We start from the raw sequence: 22,528 nt of genomic DNA, 5'->3' as shown, positions 1-22,528 counted from the left end.
ACATTTTGATTCTGTACAATGTTAAAAATAATTGTTCTAGGCCTGGAGTAGTGGCTCATGCCTGTAATCCTAACACTCTGGGAGGCTGAGGCGGGAGGACCACTCAAGGTCAGGAGTTCGAGACCAGCCTGAGCAAGAGCAAGACCTCGTCTCTACTAAAAATAGAAAGAAATTAGCTGGACAACTAAAAATGTATATAGAAAAAATTAGCTGGGCATGGTGGTGTATGCCTGTAGTCCCAGCTACTCGGAAGGCTGAGGCAAAAGGATTGCTTGAGCCCAGGAGTCTGAGGTTACTGTGAGCTAGGCTGACTCCACGGCACTCTACTCAGGGCAACGGAGTGAAACTCTGTCTCAAAAAAATAATAATAATTGTTCTATATACTATGAAAACAAAAAGACAAATCCTACATACCTAAATGACCTCTAGAGCAAGATAGATAATCTATAAAATCAAAACTCTCATCATGTAAGATTTTCAAAAGTACTATCTTCCATTTGCATTACAGATTTGCCAATAAATCAGTGCACTGAAGTTAGAAGCACAATATATGTGCTTTTTTGTTTGATTCTCTAAATAGAATGTATAGCTTAAATAAAAGATTGCATAGCTTAAATAAAGAACTTAAATTTTATAGGCTCATAAATTTTAGTACTTAACTGTGAGGATTTCTTGGAAAAAATTTCAAAAGCTCTCTGGATGTCAACCAATGTTATTTTTCTGTGCTTTGCATATACAGTTAAAAGTTATTACCAAGGTCATTAACAGAGAAGAAAAGCAGGCAATTCCCACAAATAGAAAAGAAAAACACTGTAATACCAAGGAGGGAAAGTAGTTCATGAAACCTGAAGTAAGCACATGTTTAAACACCATATAGTCATTTACCTTCACTGAATTCATTTAGCAACTCTTCCTTGGTCCAATTACATGAGGTTATTAGAAAAAAGCCTTTTACTTTCAACACCCTGGAGAGAGATTTCACATATTGCTTCCTCTTCTCAACCGCATTGTCAGGATTAAGGCTTATGGCATCAAAAGTCCCTTTGTCAATACAAATATGAAATCCAGACAGCTTTGTGGAAAGATTCAAAAAGTCTTCTACCTATATTAAAAATCAACGTCTACGTGAGAACAATTAACACACAGTCTTTACAGAATTTAAATAACAACCTATAAAAAGATTATAGATAAAAGAACTCATTAATTATGATGGCATTTTATATATAATAAACATATTTTCAACTTTATAGCTAACTTTTATGAGCTTCGTTCCAAGATCATTAAAACCAAGATTAGTAAGAGAGACTGATAATGTTTCCTGGACATTCTAAATCTCTACAAATTTAAAATAAATCAAAGCCAGGCATACTGCCTAATAATACTAGCACATTATGGAGCTCACAAGCCTGGTTTATGAAAAAGTTGTTTCCGTTGAAAAGTAAAATATTTGACATACTCTTCAAAATGACAAAATCTATTTGGAACTCAGGTCACTGGAAATAAGAGTTTTTTTCTGAGATGGAATATCGTTATGTTGCCTAGGTTAGACTTGCACTCCTATGCTTGAGCAATCCTCCCACCTCAGCTCCTGAGTAGCTGGGACTGTAGGCACATGTCACTTCATGTGGCTTCAGAAATATGATTTTTAATTTATATTCCTACTTGTGTAACCTAAAGTAAACATAATAAATCAAAAGTTCTTTGGCCTTGACTCACCAGCTTATAAAGCTACTAATGTATACAATGAATGACATAAAACCTAAAAAATTAAGTAACTTTAAACTGTAATTACTTAACTTGGTAAATATGTACTTCAAATTTTTAACGTTATACATTGGTATCTAATTCATTTTCAATAACTTGATACATTATAAGCATTTGAAATAGTGGTCTGCCTCAGTTTTATAAAATATTCACAATAACTTACCAACCAACTTAATTTTGAAACGCTACTTTGAAATATAATTCGGCAATTAGCTCATGATTACTCACACAACTTAATAAAGTCACTGTAGTATTTTATCTAAAACTCCTATGACTTAAAAATGTGGATACTATGTTTATTTATATTTGAAGATGGGTTTTTTTCCCTTCCCTCATGTCCAAAATATTCATTATACCTGAAGCAAAGTAATGACTGCCATGCTGAAGAGCTAACTTTGGAGCTTTCTCATCCTAAATGCCTGTATAAAATTACTCATTTATTCAACAAATATTTGATGGACACCTATTGTGCAGATGCTTTTCAGACACTAGATATAACAGTAAACAAAATAGGAAAAGTCCCTATATGAGACTATACCTTATATTCTATAAAGGGAGAGAGAAACAATAAATAAGCTAAACAAATAATTTCAGATAAAGTGCCATGAAGGAAATAAAAATGGAGTAATAAAACATTAAGTGATGGGGAAAAAAAATATTTTGGAAAAAACAGTCTGGAAAGCCTTCTCTAAGGTAATATTTGAGCAGAGATCTGAATAATGAGAATAAGCCAAACATGCTAAGACCTGGGCAAGAATATTCTAGGCAGAGGACAGCAGATATAGACTCAAGAAGAACAAGCTTGACATGTTTCAGGAATAGAAAGCAAGCCAGTGTGAGAAAAGTATTGGTGAAAGAAGAGGAAAGAGGTAAGAATGAGGGACTCTGTAAGGCTTTGTGTGGGGTTTAGATTGCATTCTGAATGCAATGGGGAAGCCAATGGAGGACTGTAAGCAAGGAAATTTGATGAACCAATTTACATTTTAAAAGATCACTCTTGGCCCTATGCGGTGACAGGAGCCTATAGTCCCAGCTACTCCATAGTCCAGCTACTCAGGAGGCTGAGACAGGAGGATCACTTGAGTCCAGGAGTTTGAGGTTGCTGTGAGCTAGGCTGATGCCACAGCACTCTACCCAGGACAACAGAGTGAGACTCGGTCTCCAAAAAAACAACAACAAAAAAGATCATTCTAGCCACCCTGTAGTAAGTGGACATCAGGGCAAGAGTTGAAATAGGGAGGCAACATAAAAGGCTACTATAGTAGTTTAGACAAAAAATGACAGTGGTTTCGACTTCGCAGGGAACAGTGGAAATAACAAGGAATTCCTGATATAATTTGAAGATAAAACTAACAGAACTGGATACAGGATTTAAAAGAAAGAGAAGAATCAAGGAAGACTCCTTGGGTTTTGGGCTACAGCAAGATGATGAATGGTGGTGTTATTAATGGAGATGGGAAAAACTGGAAAAAGCAGGTTTGAGGAGGAAACCAAGAGTTTCATTTTGGGCTAATTAAGTTGAAAGACTATTATTAGCTTTCCAAGTGAAACTTCAAAATAGAGAGTTTATAGGCATACCTCCGAGATATTTATTGTGGGTTTGGTTCCAGACCAACACAATAAAGCAAATATCACAATAAAGCTAGAAACACAAATTTTTGGCGTCCCAGTACATAAAAAAGTTATGCTTATACTGTCCTGTAGTCTATCAAGTATGCAATAGCATTATCTCTAAAAAATATATATAATCTTAATTAAAAACTACTTTATTGCTAAAAAAAAAAATGCTAACGGGCCAGGCGTGGTGGCTCATGCCTATAATCCTAGCACTCTGGGAGGCCGAGGTGGGAGGATCGCTTGAGGTCAGGAGTAAAAATAGAAGAAAATAGCCAGTCAACTAAAAATAGAAATAAAAAAATTAGCCGGGCAGGGTGGCTCGTGCCTGTAGTCCCAGCTACTCAGGAGGCTGAGGCAGGAGAATTGCTTGAGCCCCGGAGTTTGAGGTTGCTGTGAGCTAGGCTGACGCCACAGCACTCACTCTAGCCCCGGCAACAAAGCAAGACTCTGTCTCAAAAAAAAAAAAAAAAATGCTAACAATCATCTGAAACATCTGTGAGTCACAAACTTTGCACTGGTGCTTGGAGGGTCTTGCCTGGATGATGATGGCTGCTGACTCACCGGGGTGGTGGTAACTAAAGGTTCAGGTGCCTGTGGCAATTTTGTAAAATAAGACAACAGTGAAGTCTGCCACATCCATTGACTCTTCCTTTCACAAAAGATCTCCCTGGAGCATGTGATACAGTTTGGTAGGATTTTATCCATAATAGAACTTCTTTCAAAATTACAGTCAATCCTCTCAAACCCCACCACTGCTTGATCAGCTTAGTTTATGTACTATTCTAAATCGTTTGTTATCATTTGAGCAACGTTCACAGCATCTCCACTAAGAGTAGACTCTATCTCAAGAAACCATTTTCTTTGCTCATCCATAAGAAGCAATGCCTCACCCATTCAAGTTTTATCATGAGATTGCAGCAATTCAATCCCATCTTCAGGCTCCACTTCTAATTCTAGTTCTCTTGCTATTTCTACCACATCTGCAGTTCCTCACTCCACTGAAGTCTGGAACCCCTTCAAGTCATTCAAATGGGTTAGAATCAACTTCCTCCAAACGCCTGTTCATGTTGATATTTTGATCTCCTCCCATGAATAATGAATGCTCTCTATGGCAGCAGTCCCCAACTTTTTTGGCGGTTTCATGGAAGGCAATTTTCCATAGGGGGTGGGAGGAGTCGGACAGATCTCAGACGGTGATGCGAGCCATGGGGAGTGGCTATAGATACAGATGGAGCTTCACTAGCTAGCCCCACCCCATTCACCTCCTGCTGTGCAGTGGGGGTGAGGAGGATCCCCCCCAACCTGGGATGGGGGTGTGGCGGAGCTCTGCTGACCTTACTGGTCCACAGCCCAGGGGTTGGGGATCGCAGCTCTCTGGCATCTAGAATGGTAAATCCAAAGGTTTCCAAAAGGTTTGAATTCCAAACAGTTTTCAATTTACTTTGCCCAGATCCAGCAGAGGAAGTACTACCTATGACAGTTATATCCTTACGAAATGTATTTCTTAAATAATAAGACTTGAAAGTCAAAATTACTCCTTGATCCATTATGGGCTGAAGAACAGATGTTGTGTTAGCAGGCATGAAAACAACATTAATCTCCTTCTACATCTCCATTAGAGCTCTTGGGTGAACATGTGCATTATAAAGGAGAAGTAATATTTTCAAAGGAATTTTTTCTTTTTGAGACAGCATCTAGTTCTTTTACCCAGGCTGGAGTGCAGTGCCACGATAATAGCTCACTGCAACCTCGAACTCCTGGGCGCAAAGGATCCTCCCTCCTGCCTCAGTCTTCATTTGTTTTGTTTTGTTTTGTTTTGTTTTTTAACAGTTTATATCTCAACAATTGGTTTAAAATATTCCATAAACCATGCTGTAAACAGTTGTGCTGTCATACAGACTTTTGTTTTGTTTTCTTTTTTCTTTTTTTTTTTTTTCAAGCTTTGTTATTCCATCTATAGAGCACAGGCAGAGTAAATTTAGCATAATTCTTGGAGGCCCTAGGATTTTCAGAATGGTAAATGAGCAATGGCTTCAACTTAGTCACCAGCTGCATTAGCCCCTAACAAGAGAGTCAGCCTGTCCTTTGAAACTTTGAAGCCAGGCACTGACTTCTCTCTAGCTATGAAGAGATGAAATCTTCTTCCAATATAAGGCTGTTTCATCTACACTGAAAATCTGTTGTTTCATATCTTCATCAATGATCTTTGCTAGATCTTCTGGATAACTTGCTGTAGCTTCTACATCAGCACTTGCTGTTTCACCCTGCACTTTCATGTTATGGAGACAGCATCTTTCCTTAAACCTCATGGAACAATCTATGCTAACTTCAAACTTTTCTTCTGCAGCTTCTTCACCTCTCTCAGCCTTCATAAAACAGAAGAGAATTAGGGCCTTGCTCAAGATTAGGCTTTGGCTTAAGGGAATGTTGTGGCTGGTTTCATCTCCTATCCAGACCACTAAAACTTTCTCCCTATCAGCAAGGCTGCTCAGCTTTCTTATCACTCATGTGTTCACTAGAGTAGCATTTTTTATTTCCTCCAAGAACTTTTGCTTTGCATTTACAAGTTGGCTAAATGTTTGGCACAAGAGACCTAGTTTTTGGGCTGTCTCAGCTTTCAACACGCCTTCCTCATTAAGCTTAATCACTTCTAGCTTTTGATTTAAACTGAGAGATGTGTAACTCTTCCTTTCACTTGAACACGCAGGGGCCATTGTAGGATTATTAACTGTCCTAATTTCAATATTGTTATGTCTGATGGAATAGAGAGGCTTGAGGAGAGAGGGGGAGAGATGGAGGAAAGGCCAGTCGCTAAAACAGTCAGAACACAAACAGTATTTGTCAGTTAAGTTCTCCATCTCATATGGAAGCAGTTCTTGGCACTCCAAACAATTACAACAGTAACATCAAAGATTATTGATCAGAGATCACCATAACAGATAAATAATGAAAAACTCTGAAATATTGGGACAACTGCCAAAAAGTAACACAGAAACACAAAGTAAAACCTTTGATTTGTCAAAAACACACTATCTGCAAAGTGCAATAAAGCAAGATATGCTTGTTTATAGTGGTAGAGCTCAGAAGAGAGGCCTGGGCTAGAAATATAAATTTAGGAGTTATGATCTGAGAGATCATAGGACCCAAAAATAAACCTAAATGATTTTTGGTGACATTATATCACTCTATACACTTAATAAAACTTTTTGTTCTGGTTAATCCATAGTTAAATATTATTTGTGTGTATTTGCAAACATCAGGGCAGTAGTGTATACACATACATATACAATAGTACGAAAAAATAATTTCCCCAAATTGACTAGATTACATTTTTAATAGTTATTTAAAAATATTTCAATTTGTATTATTTATAATCCCTAATTTACATAAGTGCAAAAGATGGCTAATTAATATACTTTAGAAACACTTAAACATTATAATTCTAAGTAAAATACTATAATAGTATAAATAATAGTTACCTTCAACTTAATGTTAGATAAACCTTCTTTTTCTATAATATTTCCAGAAAGCTGAATTGCAGAGGGAGAATAATCAATTCCAGTAATATTAGAGAAACCAAATTTTGCCTAGAGACAGAGAAATAATGTTAAACGTTAGTTTAAAAATAGTTTAATATAATGTTTTGCCTACAAATTATAATATAACTTCAGAACCGGGATAATTTTATTTTTGTTATAGAGCAAATAACATGTAATCCAATAATTCACAAAGTTTAAATTTCATTGTAAAATTGAAATAGAAACCAAAAGTTTAAATTTATACAATGTGACAATTCATTTGCCATTATATTTGATTTCTTTTTCAAAAGGAAATTCATTTTCTCAAAGATAATGAAAATATAAATATAAGCCCTCAGGGGAACAATGTATTAACTTCTGATACTGATATTCTCCAATGCTCAATTTGTCAGAAATTTTACTTAACCCAATTTATATGAATAAATCAAATGCATGTGTAATAAGTTACCGATTTTAAAATTTTTCCTTCACTGTAATTATAAATTATGCAACTCTCCACCAGCCATGTGATTAACTACCTTACATTTGTATACTACTTTTTCATTTTTTAAATATTTCACACATTCCATTAGATCTTCACAAAAAACCTATAAGGTAAGCTGGGCAGATACTAATATCCCCAAAGAGTTAAAGAAAGCTCATTAGACTTAAAAGTTTTGCTGTTTACTAGCCATAAACCCATCTAGGGTGTGTGGAGCCTGTGGCAAAAGTATGGTAGCTTCTGGTCTTCACGCTACCCCCTAACTATACTGACCATTTTTATACTTATTTTTTTCTTCCTCTGTCTGGATAATTTCATATGCTGAACATTTTTAGACCTATGAGACTAAAAATAATTTCAAAGGAAATATGAAAAACAAAATAAGTTGCAAAGTTCAATGTAGCCTGAAATTCCCTTGATGTTCTTCTTCACCATTTACTAAATGGCCACTTCCTTCAAAACTTAACCTACTCCCATACCATCCATTAAGACTTACCCTAGACTTTTCAACCTTAAGCGACTGATTCCTAATCTAAACTCAAGTTTAGACTGTTCCCTGTGATTATTTTTATGTTTAATAAAAAGATTCAATATTCTCTTGTTTGATGCCAACCTCCTACCCTTTGAGCTGTCTCCCTCCTCACTCCTTGAAATATTCATTTTCTCCCCAGTTCCCTCAATTCATTCTCTGAGACTTAAAACCCAGGATAATTCTATTAACCGATTCTTGCCAGTTTCTTCTTCTCCTATGCCTATTTATTCTACTACAAATTATAAAAATCACATATAGATGTTTTGGGTTTCTAGAACAATCATTCAAAGCCTCAAACTATCCCCAAGGTTTTTCACACTCAATTTCTGACACCCAGTGAAAAATAAGCAGACATTCAAGGAAACAAAAACCAAAAACCAAGGGGAAAATTGAGTTAAAAGCAGACCCCACAGGAGACTGAAATAAAACAACTGTCAGAAACCATTTTGAAACAACAGAGGGGCTGGGCATGGTGGCTCACACCTGTAATCCTAGAACTTTGGGAGGCTAAGGCAGGAAGACTGCTTGAGGCTAGAGTTTGAGACTAGCCTGAGCAGCATAGTGAGATGCCTCTCTCTACAAAAACCAGAAAAATTAGCCAGGTATGGTGGCATATGCCTGTAGTCCCAGTTAGGGAGGCTAGAGCAGGAGGATCACTTGAGCCCAGGAGTTTGAGGTTGTGGTGAGCTATGATCGCACCACTGCACTCTAGTCTGGGCAACAGAGACAAGTCCTGTCTCTTAAAAACACACACACACACACACACACACACACACAAACAAACAAAAAATGAAAAAACTGACCAGGCTGAGCAAGAATGAGACCCTGTCTCTATTAAAAATAGAAAAATTAGCCAGGCATGGTGGCACTCGCCTATAGTCCCAGCTACTTGGGAGGCTGAGGCAAGAGGATCGCTTGAGCCCAGGAGTTTGACGCTGCAATAAGCTATGATGATGCCACTGTACTCTGCTCAGGGAGACAGAGTGAGACTCTGTCTCAAAAAAAAAAAAAAAAAAAGAACCTGAATAAATGACAATAACAACTTGGAGAATTATGGTAGAGAATTGAAAACTGTAACAACCAAATAACAGAATTGAAAAATATAATCATCAAATTAAGAAATGCAAGAGTGGCCTTCATAGATTAGAGACAGTAAAAAAAAGTTAGTGAAGAAAATATCCCCATTATACAGAGAATGACAAAAGGATGGAAAATTATAAACACAAAAAAACATAAAAGACAATACAGCACAGCATATAAGATCTAACAATCATATAAGATCTCATGTGTGCATATATATCTAACATATATGTACACACACATAGTCATGTGTTGTTTAACGATGGGGATATGTTCTGAGAAATAAGTCATTAGGTGATTTCATCTATGAGCAGCAAAGAGTAAGTGTACTTACACAAACCTAATGGTATAGCCTACTATACACCTAGGATATATGGTATAAGCCAATTGCTCCTAGGCTACAAACCTATACCACACGTTACTGTACTGAATACTGCAGGCAACTGTAATAAAATGGTAAGTGTATCTAAACATATCTAAACATAGTAAAAATATAGTATTATAATCTTATGGGACCACCATCATATATGCAGTCCATCATTAACTGAAACATCCTTACACAGCACATGACTACACACACACACCCACACACACAGTCAGCCCTCTGTATTCTTGGGGGCTTAGTTCCAGGACCTCCACTGATACAGAGGGCCAACTTTATTTGTGTGTATGTGCATTCTGATGGATGTCTTTGCTATATAACTTTAGATTAGTATTTTTCTTTTCCTGTCTTCTGGCTTCCATTTTTTATGACTTATTCTTAGGTGTAAGACTGATTACTGGCCTTTTGAAGGTAATCTGTCCCCTTGTATGCCCCATTCCCACTCTCTGCATGCTTTTGAGATTTTTCTGTTTTTGGTTTTCATCAGATATACCATGATGTTCCTTGGTGTAGTTTTCTTTGTTTTCTTCTGCCTTGAGGTTATAGTGCTTCTTGAATCTGTGGCTTGGGGTCCTTTGTCAGTACTGGAAAATTCTTAGCCATATGCCATTGTCTCTTCTGCCCCATTCTCATTTCCTCTCCTCTCAGATTTCATATTACGATATGGATTGTGTGTGTGTGTGTGTGTGTGTGTGTGTGTATGGACTATGTGTATTAAAATTAAAAACAAGAAAGAACATAGAAGATATGTTAATAATATGGCACAGAATATAAGATCTAACACATATATACATGTATGTATGTGGGTGTGTATATACATATAAGTATATGCTAAGTGAAAGAAGCCAGACACAAAAGGCCACATATTGTATGATTTCATTTTTTTAAAATGTCCAGAATATACAAATGCACAGAGACAGAAAATAGATTAGTGGTTGCCTGGGACTAAAGGGAAGGGAGCATGGGTAGCAAATGCTAATGGATACATAACTTCATGAATATACTAAAAAATACTGATTTATACACTTTAAAAGGGTAAATTTTAGGGTACATGAATCATATTGCAATTTAAGAAAAAAAGCTGAAGTGGCCTTATTATTAACATGAAAGTAAAATCCAAGACAAAGACCACCAAAGTTAAAGAGGAACATTACACAATAATAAAAGGTTCAATTATCAACACGTGTACACACACCCCCTAAATATGTATGCTCCTAACAGAGCTTCAAAATACATGTAGCAAAACCTGACAGAAATGAAAGGAAAAATAGGCTGGGAGTGGTAGCTCACACCTGTCATCTCAGCACTTTGGGAGGCTGAGGCAGTAAAATTGCTAGAGCCCAGGAGTTCAAGACCACCCTGGGCAACATAGCAAGACCCAGTCTCTACAAAAAAATACAAAAATCAGCCAGGTGTGATAGCATGTCCCTGTAGTCCCAGCTACTTGGGAGGTTGAGGCAGGAGGATTGCTTGAGGCCAGGAGTTTGAAGCTGCAGTGAGCTATGATTGTGGCACCGTACTACAGCCTGGTCAACAGAGCAAGACCCTGTCTCTAAAAAATAACAGAAAAAGTCAACAGAAATAAAAGCTGGAACTTAGAAAAGATAATAAAATACTAACAAATCTCTAGCATCACTGTCAAAGAAACAAAAAGATACAAATATACTAATATTAGGAATGAAAGACAAGATTATTACACTAACACACCCCACAAACATTAAAAGATAGTTAAGAAAATACTGTGCAGAACTCTATGCACATAAATTCAAAATGGACTAATTCCTCAAATGCACCAACTATGCAAAAACTCACTCAAATGAAATAGATAACCTAAACAGTGCTATAACTATTAAAGAAACTGAATTCATACTTTAAAACTTCAGATTAAGGAATCTCCAGCATAAATGGTTTCACTGAGAATTCTACCAAACAAATGAGAAGAAATAACACCAATTTTATACAATCTCCTCAAAAAATAAAAGGCAGGAAAAAAATAAAATACAAAAAAAGAGAGGGAACTCTCCCCAAATCATTATGGGAGGCCAGCATTGTCTGAGACCAAAATCAAATAAAGACAGTACAAAACGGGGAAACTACAGACTAATATCCTTCGTGAATACACGTGTAAAAATTCTCAATAAAATATCAACAAATTGAATCCAGCAATACAGAAAGAGAATAAGACACTATCACCAAATGGGGTTTATCCCAGGAATGTAATGCTGGTTTAGTATTTGAAAATAAATCAATATACTCTACCATATTAACAGTATAAAGAAGAATAGCCTCTTTAGGTTAAGATGAACTTGGGAAAACTAAGAAAGAGAGAAAGAAAGACCTCATGATCACATCCACTGATGCCAAAAAAACTTTTTTTTTTTTTACAAAATTCAACATCCATTCTAGAAACAAAGGGATTTCTTCAACCTGATAACAGGCATCTAAGAAAATTCTTACAGGTTAACATTTCACTTAATGGTGACAAATTGAAGATTTTCTCCCTGAGATTGGAATAGGTACCACTGCACTCTAGCCAGGGCCACAGAAAAAGACTCCATCTCGGAAAAAAAAAAAAAGATAAATAGAGATGTTAATTCTCTTCTAGTTAGAGATTTAGCTCAATCCCAATCAAATTCTTAGCATAGATGCTTATGTAGACATAGACAAACCGATTCTAAAATTTATTTAGTAAGTAAAGAAATAATAGACAAAAAACATTGAAAAAAATAAAGGTGGAAGAATCACACTACCTAACTCTAAGATTTACTAAAAAAAAGCTACATTAATCAAATGCAGTGTTGTCAAAGGGACAGATGCATATATTAATGAAACCGAATGCAGAGTCTAGAATTAGATCCACACAAATATAGCCAATTGATTTTTGACAAAGGTGAAAAGGCAATTCAACAAAGAAAGGACAGTCTTCTCAACAAATAGTATTGGAACAAGCAGACATTTACTTATAAAAAAAAATCTCAACTAAACCTTATATTTTGTATAAAAATTAATTCAAAAAGGATCATAAATCTAAATTTATATTATAAAATTACAAAATGTTTAGAGGAAAAGAGAAGGGAAAAGGAAATGAATTATTAGAAGGGAAAAGCAATGAATTATTAGACATGACACCAAAAGCACAATACATAAAAGACAAACTCAATAAATTGGACTTCATCAAAATTATGAACTTTTGTTCTAAGAAAAATCCTGGGAAAGTGAAAAAAAAAAGCTACAGACTAGGAGAAAACACTTACAATCACATATCAGAGAAAGGACTTGTATCCAGAATATATAAAGAAGTCCCAAAATTCAACAGTAAGAAAATAACCAACCAATTTAAATATAGGCAAAAGACATGAATAGAAATTTCAACGGAGGATATACAGATGGAAAATAAGCACATGAAACCATGTTCAGCATCACTCGCCATAACAGAAATACGAATTAAAACCATGATGAGATGTCACTATATACACATGAGAATGGTTAAAATAAAAAATACTAACAGTTCCAAGAGCCAGCAAGGACCCAGACAACTGGAACTATCACACATTGCTCATGTACATAAAAAACAGGAATACAAAACGGCACAACCACTCAGAAAAATGGTTGGGCATTTTCCAATAAAGTTAAACATATATTATACTAGAGAAAGCAAACTAATGTTAATATAAAAACCTGTATACAAATGTTTATAATAGCTTTATTCATAATTGCCAAACTCGGCAGCAATCCAAATATCCTCCAACAAGGAAATGGATGAACAAACTGAAATGTCCATACAACAGAATACTTTTCAGCAATAAAAAGTATTGACTACTGATACATACAAAAATGTGGATGAACCTCAAAAGCATTATGCTAAGTGAAAGAAGGCAATTTAAAAAGGTTATATACTGGCTGGTCCAATAGTAGTGGGTTATCAGAACTTATTAATATTAGTGTCACTAAAGTTGGTATACAACCCCCCACTGCTAAATTTGACTGGCATAAAATAAAATAAAATAAAATAGTTATATACTACATGATTCCATTGTATAGGACATTCTCCAAACCACAAAACTAGTGATGGGGAACAGATCAGTGGCTGCCAGAGTAAATGGTGTGGCATGAGATGGCATGAGAGAGTTTTCTGGATGGAACTATTCTGTACCCTGACCGTGGTGGTGATTGCATGAGTCTCTACATGAGTTAAAATTCATAGAATTGTATGTTTAAAAAAAAGTATTTTACTATACATTAATTTTTGAAAGTTTAACAGAAAATTATGAACTTCATAGCAATTAAATTTGAAAATTTAGATAAAACAGATAAATTTCTTGAAAAACACAAAACTGACTCAAAAAGAAATAGAATCTGAATAGTCTTAAATCTATGAAAGTTGAATTCATAATTTAAACCTTACAAAGAACACTCCACATCCAGAGGATGTCACTTTGAATTCTTCCAAACATTTAAGAAACAAAGCCAATCTTACAGAAATTCTCCTCAAGAATAAAAAGACACTTCCCATCTTGTTTTATGAGGTCAGCATAACCTTGATGGAAAAACCTTACAAGAAAATTACAAGTAACAAAAATTACTGGCCAATGTCTCTCATAAAGCTATACTAAATCCTAAACAAATCAGGCCAGGCGAGGTGGCTCACGCCTGTAATCCTAGCACTCTGGGAGGCTGAGGCGGGTGGATCGTTTGAGCTCAGGAGTTCGAGACCAGCCTGCGTAAGAGCGAGACTCCGCCCCAACTAAAAATAGAAAGAAATTAGCTGGACAACTAAAAATATATAGAAAAAATTAACCAGGCATCATGGTGGTGCGTGCCTGTAGTCCCAGCTACTTGGGAGCCTGTGGCAGAAGGATTGCTTGAACCTAGGAGTTTGAGGTTGCTGTGAGCTAGGCTGATGCCATGGCACTCTAGCTCAGGGAACAGAGTGAGACTGTCTCAAAAAAAAAAAAAAAAAAAAAATATAGATATATCTCACCAAATCCAACATGATATAAAAAAAAACCCACAATCAAAATTGGTTTACTCTCGGAATGGAAGTCTGTTTGAACATTTATCAATCAATCACTAAAATTCTCTGTAAAATGTCAATTTAAAAAAATTGAGGACCCTCCCTTAAAAAAAAAATTGAACTTCAATAGAATCAAGAAAAATCATCTGGTCATCTCAATAGATAGTGAAGAAAGCAAATGACTGAATTCAACATTTTTTCATGATCAAAAACTCTTAACAAATTAGGAATAGAAGAAAACTTCCTCAATCCAATAAAGACTATAAAAATCTACAACTAACATCACTGGTGAAATATTAGGTTTCCCCTTATAATACGCTATGTTACAATGCTATCTGCCTTCACAATTTCTATTCAATATTGTACTAGAGAGTACACAGCATTTTAATAAATAAGATAATGATTAGAATAGAATAAACTATTATTTGCACACAACATTGCTGTATATACAGAAAGTCCAAAAGAACCTATAAATAAACAATTAGAATATGTGACTTAATAGATATAAGATCAACATAAAAATATATTATATTTCTATATACTAGCAATAAACTATCAGAAAATGAAATTTTAGGCCGGGTGCAGTGGCTCATGCCTGTAATCCTAGCACTCTGGGAGGCCGAGGTGGGTACATCGCTCAAGGTCAGGAGTTCGAGACCAGCAAGAGCGAGACCCCGTCTCTACTAAACACAGAAAGAAATTATCTGGCCAACTAAAATATATATAGAAAAAAAAGTTACCCGGGCATGGTGGCACATGCCTGTAGTCCCAGCTACTTGGGAGGCTGAGGCAGTAGGATCGCTTAAGCCCAGGAGTTTGAGGTTGCTGTGAGCAAGGGTGACACCACGGCACTCACTCTAACCTGGGCAACAAAGTGAGACTCTTTCTCAAAAAAAAAAAAAGAAAATGAAATTTTAAAAAGCATGATAACAATTGCAACCAAAAAAACAAACATCTAGGAATAATTCTAACAAAAGATATGTAAGATGGCTAAAGAGAAGACTACAAAATATTACTGATAGAAAATAAAGACCTAAATAAGTGGAGAAATACATCATATTTACAGATTCAGAGACTCAATACCATAAAGATATAAATCCTTCCCAAATTGATCTATAGATTCAATGCATCCCAATCAAAATCCCAATTGTTTTTTTAATCTGGAAAATGATAATTTAAATAAAGAGCTAATCACCAAGAGCAGAGACAACACTGAGAAAGAGATCAAAGTTGGAGAACTTACACTAATGGAAGTATGAAGACTTATAAAGTGGAAGTAATTAGCAAAGTATGGTATTGGCACAAAGATAAAGACCTAAAGGAATAGAATCCAGAAACAGACCCAAACATTAAAATTGAAGAACTTCTATTCTTTAAAAGTTTCTATTGTAAAAGTCAAAGGGCAAGCCACAGATAGTATGAAGACATTTGCAATACAAAGGTCATGTATCCAGAATATATAAAGACCTCCTACAAATCAATAAGAAAAAGACAGGCAAACCAAGTTTTAAATGGGCAAAAAACTTGAACAGGCATTTTACAAAAAAGAATAGCCAAATACCCAAAAAGCATATGAAAATATGCTCAACATCAATAATCATCAGGAACATGAAAATAAAACCATGAGATACCACTACACACCTATCAGAATTGCTGAAATTGTATACACTAACAAGACCAAGTGTTGGCAAGAATGTGGAACAACTGGAATTCTTACACACTGCCAATGGGAGTCTAAACTGTTGGGATCATTTTAGGAAACTGGCAGTATTCCTAATAACCCAGTACTGGAAACAGCCCAAATGTCCATCAACAGCAGAATGAATGAAGGAATGAATGAATAGGCAAACAACTGTGGTAGATTCATATAATGAAATACTATACCACTATGAAACAAAGCAATCTAATACAATATACGACATGAATGAATATAGGTAAACCTCACAAATCCACGTTCAGCAAAAGAAGCTGAATCAAAAAACTAAGTGTGTACCCAATGACTCCATGATACCATTTATATTAAGTGAAAAACAAGCAAAACTTAGCCTGAGCAACATAGTGAGACCCCATTTCTACAAAAAATAGAAATATTAGGGGCACATGCTTGTTGTTCTAGCTACTCAAGAGGCTAAGTCAGGAGGATCGCTTGACCCCAGGAGTTTGAGGTTGCAGTGAGCTATGATGACACCACTGCACTCTAGCCTGGGTGACAGAGCAAGACCCTACCTCAAAAAAAAAAAAAAAAAGAATCTATAGGCAAACTATTAGTGCCAAAAAATCATTAGCCTCTAAAAGTAAACTATTAAAACCCAAAGAATCTACAGATAAACAACAGAATGAATAAACAAAACTGTGGTATAACTGTACAAAGGAACCCCATACAGCAATATACATGAATAACCTACTGCTTCAACAACTTGAGTAATTCTCACAGAATGTTGAAAGACACCAGAAATAACACAAACTAAATAGTTCCATTTATACATTTAAAAACAGACAAATTAATCTATGATGTTAAAACTCATCTTGCTTCATGGCTAGTGGATAGTAGTTACTTTTACACGAGAAGGAGGAAATAAAGATTGGTAGGGGGTTCAAATGGAGTTTCTAGAGTTCTGTAATACTCTACATCTTGACCAGGGTGAGTGTTATGTGGGTGTACTCACATCATGATAATTCATTGAGCTGTATACTTCTGATTTGTGCACTTTAATGTACATATGTTATACCTCAATGTTTCAAAAGCATTTATTACAAATTTTTCTAATCACATTCCACTGCTTAAAACACTGTAATGGCGCACAATAATCTAAAAACAAAACAAAATCTAAGCTCTTAAGCATGGCCAAATATGATATGGCTCCTACCTTTAACTTAATCCTCATCTCTGTCCATCCCCCACATATACTTCATATTCCAGGACATGATACTCTGCTTCAACCTTTCTGCCTTTAGATATTGTTTCCACTGGTTGAAATTCTCTCCCTCTTTACACTCTACCTGGTCACCACACACTGCCCCTGAAATTTCCACCCAACTTGGATACTAACCCCGCCAGGATCCTTCTGTATCCTTCTATCCAAAAGTTTATCACTCCCCTTTCTATATTCAGTCAATGTATTATCACATGCATCAAGCTATAGCATAACTGTCTATCCATACTCTATTGTCCTGTAAATAATTCAAGCACAAGGTCTAAATTTTCATGTTGCCAATGCCTAACATGAGACTTGGCATGTGGAAGTCACTCAACAAATTTCACTCTTACATATATTTCCTTACTAATTAGACTGTAAAACTACCTAGGATGAAGACTAAATCTTATACTTCCTCCACAGCATATACCATAGCAATGAGTACACTACAGGCACACAACAATGATGCTGTAGCTAGTAGTGGAACCTGTATCAAAAGTTAATTCCATGGACAAATGCTCTTTTTAAACCATATGCTCACCCAAGATAAGGTATATATGTCCTACTGAAATTGCGAAAGGTTCCTTTTATACGTACAGATTTCCAGAGTTTTAAGCTAGAAGAAACCAATAGAGATTTCTTAGTCAAAATCCTTAGGAAAGCACTGAAGCCAAGAAAAATTAAGTGGCTTGTTCAAAGTCAAAGCTATAACCTGAAGGGCCAAAACTAGGATTCAATCCCTTGGCTTCTCATTTAGTGTTCTTACAATCTATGCACCCTCCCTTCTGTACCATCTGACTTCTCCAAGTATGACTGCTTTACTATTTTATATTTAGATGGTTAATATCCGCAATTTCATTTTAAACTTTGTTTCTAACAAACAAATACTAAAAGTACCAACAAGTTCAACCAGGAAAACACCATTTCCAGTTCCAATATCAAGCACTGAAGCATCCAATGGAATCTTGTGTTTCTGCATCCACCTTATTAGTCGATTCATACTCTCTTCTCCAAACCTGTTAGAGAGGTTAATCAAATGACAGAGGATTACAAAGCAAAACTCACAACTATATTCCATTTAAGCTGTTTATACCATATGCTCAAAGTCTTGTTTAAGAGTAAGAATGTCTGTGACTACTTAAGCTTTGTTTCTACTGTTATTCAGGAGAAAATACCTCCAGGAATACAGAGAATAGACAAAGTCGGTATGTTACTTACTAATGTTTCTCTACACATCAGCATTAATATTTAAACATGTTAGAGGCTCAAAATTTTATTGCTTATTGAAAATGGACAACTACAGGATAAGAGTGCTTTCCTAATATTCTCATGAAATTTAAATCTGAGTTATTCAAAGAAAGATACTTTAAATCTACCTCCTAAAGCCAGACTCAATCCAGGGTTCCCAAGATTTTTAGGCTGTCTTTCTTTGGGTATAATCACTTAAAAAATTGTATATGTGTGTGTGTGTATATGTATATACTTAACACACACACAGGCATACAATCTTCTGGATAATAATTTGATTTTTCCTCTAACTCACCAGATTTCTCCTGTATCTCCATATTCTTGAAAAGTTTGCAGTTCTCTCTCATAGACAGCATCCCAACTGTGTAAACAATGAAATGCGAAGTGAGATTCTTGAATTAAACTGTATTATGAATTAAATGTATATTTCAATACATATAATGTAATGCATACATTACACAGCTATTTAAGACAGAAGTTTAAAACATTATTAGTGTTATCAACAAGTGCACATAGCTCGATCTTTCAACATCCTTGGCTTAAAAGAATGAAAGACGTGGGCAAGCAGAATAAGTTTATACTGTACATCTAAAGCACTTAGAACAAAACCTGACCCGTAACAAATGCTACATAAGCTTCAGCCTAAAAAATACAAAGAGCCGTTTGTCCAAGGATCTCTGTGTCCCAGACCTAAGTCCAAAACTTTATGAGACATGCATAGAGTTATTACTGCACATTTGATCTCAAATGTGCACACACATCTGAGACCTGTACAGTGGTTGCTCACGATGGAACTCACCAAAGATAAGATCTGCTTAAAGGTTAAGTTTAAGATTTAAGTCTCAAGCCCGTTTCTTTCCTGTGCTATTTGTCTCTGCCTTTTACTGTTTTCTAGGCCTCCAGCTAGATTTTCTCCTAGTCCTTTTAAGCACAGTTTCCCCCGCTATCATTTGCCCTCTCTTCTACACCCTGTCCAGAATCCCTGCTCGCCCTCACCCCTCCAAGTAATCTCTCATCCTAACCGTTCCCCACAGTCATTCATTCATCCATCTATCAATTCATTAAACAACTACTGAGCATGTTTTAGGTCAGATCGCTTTCTCTTACCCCAAAATGCCCCACTATGTCCTCGCTCCCTCTTCCAATCATCCTCCATCCCACCCCTTCCAGCTCCCCATCCCTACCCTCGTACCCTTAGCCTTTTCAGCTCTCAGGCGGCATTTCTCGCCCGCCCCCCACCCCCATCTCTTGCCCTGGCCCACCAGCCCTATTCGTCTGCCCCGCCCACTCTCCCTTCCAGTCCCTCAGGTTCAAGACCCCTAAAAGGCCTCCGCAAGAGCTTCAAAGCCCATCCATCCCGCAGCCCCTGGCCCCTTAGGCTCCAATCCCCTGAAACATCGGGTAACCGCCCCAGGGTGGCCACTGGGGATTCCATCCTTTCAAATCCCCTCTAACTCCCCCCGAAGCGGCCCTTCAGGCTTCATCCCGTCATGCCCCCAAGGATCTCCCCTCCCCCGGAGTCCCCGGGTCCCCACCCCGTCATCCCCTTCCCGGGGTTCAGGCAGGGCAGCGCCGCTCACCCTCCCCTGCCCTACGCCACACTCACTGCTCGCGGGTCCCCAGCGCGGACGGGACAAAACCATCCTCCAAGGGACCGCCCTCAGCAGACCCCACCGCCACCGCAGCGCCACCGCTGCCGTCTGCGCCCGCGCTCATCTCGCCCCGCGTCCTGGACGGCCGTTGGGGCCGCCATAGAGACGTGGCGCGGGCAGAGCGGACGTGCCGGCTGGCGCCTCTAGGTGGCGGGAGGCCGCCTTCTCTACTGCTCCGGGCCCCGCGCAGGGCGGGCCGAGGGGCTGAAGAGCCGCGGTTCCTGCGCTCGTCGGGGTGCCCCGCATAGACGCGGACCGGGCAAAGCCTCGCCTCCCCCACTGCGCGCTCCAGCCCGCGATAGATGTACCCCCTCGGTCGAGGTCCGAGTGCTACTGTATTTGGGGACTGCTGTTTGTAAGGGACCACTCCAGGTACTGCGTGTTGGAAATGGGCTGGCGGTGGGGAAGCCACTGTGGAGGCCTGAAGCCGGCACCGCCCGACCCAAACGCACAAATCGCCTCCTCTCTCCACGCTGGGCAGCGCTGGGGAGTGTGGACAGACCATCGCATTATTGGGCTTCCCGGCAAGGAGGCCAGTTTCATCGTTGGCTGGTCCTCTGACTTGAAAATAGCATTCTGGCCTTTTCTGACTTGATGTCATCAGTGGACGTGGGAATTTATGCCTAGGGAAAGGAATGCCCTACGACTCCCCACAGTACGCCAACCACCGGGATCTGTGTGTGGTGGAAGAAAGAGTACTAAAGTGAGGGTCAAGATGCTTGGATAAGTCTCAGCTCTGCCTCGAACCAGGCACCTGGCCTTGTCTCCGTCTCTGTGTGCTTCGGCTTCCTTGCTGTACCACGCTCAAAACAGATAGTGACTTGTTCTACAAGATCGCTGCCAACCCAAGAACCTGAGATTGCATCTGCCTGTATTGGTCTCCCTGCCTTTGGTAGTTCTACAGGATAATGCAAAAGATCTTATGGCCAAAGATCTGGGTATTTTCTGTAGTAGCAATGAAATACTGGTGGTCCAATATCCTAGATAAGGACCACAAAGGCCCCTAGCAAGACTGCCTTCCAACTAAAAGGAATGTTTCCTAGGCCACGTTTCTGTTGACTGAGCAAGCAGAAACCCAATTATAATGCAAGTCCCCAGAGGTAAAGGGCATCAACTGTTGCATTTCCAACTCACAGAAATTCTGCTTGGCACCAAATGCACATCTCTTCCTATACATGGTGTTCCAAGATCTTCAGGCAACCACTAGTGAGAGGATAAAATAAAAGGCAGATGGGAATCCATGTAAGATCTTCAGGCAACCACTAGTGACAGGATAAGGTAAAAGGCAGATGGGAATCCATGTGCATAGTGATTAAAGAACTCAAGAAAGAGCGTAAGTAACCTTATTACAGAGCAATAAAACCACCGGATGTCATGGCCAATTAGTGCAGCCCTGGGCCAGTGGTTGTTTTGATCTTTTCTAGACTCTAGATGCTAGAGAAAGCAAGCTTGAGTGTGACCGAGTGGATCTTAAAAAGTTTTAGGTTCTAATTAAGAAGCACCCATGAAAGATAAGCCTGTCTTCAACCTGGTGTGTTGCCAACACTTAAGATGTTTTTGCTGTGTGTGATGAAAGCTATAAACAGTCGTTGGTATGGAGCCCTGGAAAAACCCAGGGTTTATACAGAGTTCCTTCTCTGGCTCCAGGCAGGATTACTCTGGCTGTTTAGTCCTGAGGGCTGTGTGGGGCACCACCTCTGATCACCCAGGGTGATGAGATTCTTGGTAGGGAGTGGGGAAGCTCTGAGCAGAATTGCCCAAAACCAGGGAGAAGCAGGAAAGTGCCAGGGAACACAGTCCCTCCCACTCACTGAGTGCTCATTACATGAGGCAGGAAGGAGATTGTGAGCACCAGGTTTCCTATCTCCTTCTCACTCTTCTGATCCCTGCAGCCTGGCACGTTACTCACTTACAGCTCCTCTGAAACTGTGCTTCCAATAGTTCTCAAACACTTCCCGATTAGCAAACCCAAGGGTCAAGCTCTAGGCTTTTACCTTCCTACACCCTGCAGCTATCAAGGGTCAAGTTCTAGGCTTTTACCTTCCTACACCCTGCAGCTATCAACATCGCTGAGCACATCCTCCTTGAAAGTCCCTTCTTGTTTTCCCACCACCTCCTGCTAAGTGAGCCTTTTAAAAAGGGAGCTAGGCACCTGGCTCTGGAGTTGAACTGCCAGGTTTTGAGCCCTCGCCTCACTATGTCTGAGCATAAGTAAGTTCCTTAACTTCTTGGGGCCCAGTTTGCCCATCCTTAAAACATCCTTAGAAGGATAATAATAGTACCTGTCACATAAGGAACCTGTAG

General features: G+C 38.1%; 1 protein-coding gene across 2 annotated transcripts in view; it reads right to left on the bottom strand.

Moving 5' to 3' along the window:
* EEF1AKMT2 (EEF1A lysine methyltransferase 2) overlaps positions 1-20,390 on the bottom strand; it is a 72,944-nt gene extending 52,554 nt beyond the window's left edge. The window contains exons 1-5 of one of the 2 annotated variants that reach the window (XM_045568016.1): positions 20,179-20,390; positions 18,868-18,933; positions 18,226-18,340; positions 6,861-6,968; positions 886-1,102 (exon numbers count right to left, since the gene is read on the bottom strand). In XM_045568016.1, the coding sequence (XP_045423972.1) occupies positions 886-1,102; positions 6,861-6,968; positions 18,226-18,340; positions 18,868-18,933; positions 20,179-20,288 (616 nt within the window). In that variant the 5' untranslated portion in view covers positions 20,289-20,390. The remainder of the gene's footprint in view (positions 1-885; positions 1,103-6,860; positions 6,969-18,225; positions 18,341-18,867; positions 18,934-20,178) is intronic. The other variant, XM_045568017.1, reaches the window with a different exon arrangement.
* Positions 20,391-22,528: the final 2,138 nt, after the last annotated feature.

This window comes from Lemur catta, chromosome 14 (assembly GCF_020740605.2).
Source record: "Lemur catta isolate mLemCat1 chromosome 14, mLemCat1.pri, whole genome shotgun sequence".
Classification (NCBI taxonomy): Eukaryota; Metazoa; Chordata; class Mammalia; order Primates; family Lemuridae; genus Lemur; species Lemur catta.
The sequence above is the reverse complement of the archived record's forward strand: the minus strand, read 5'-3'. Positions and strand labels throughout refer to the sequence as shown.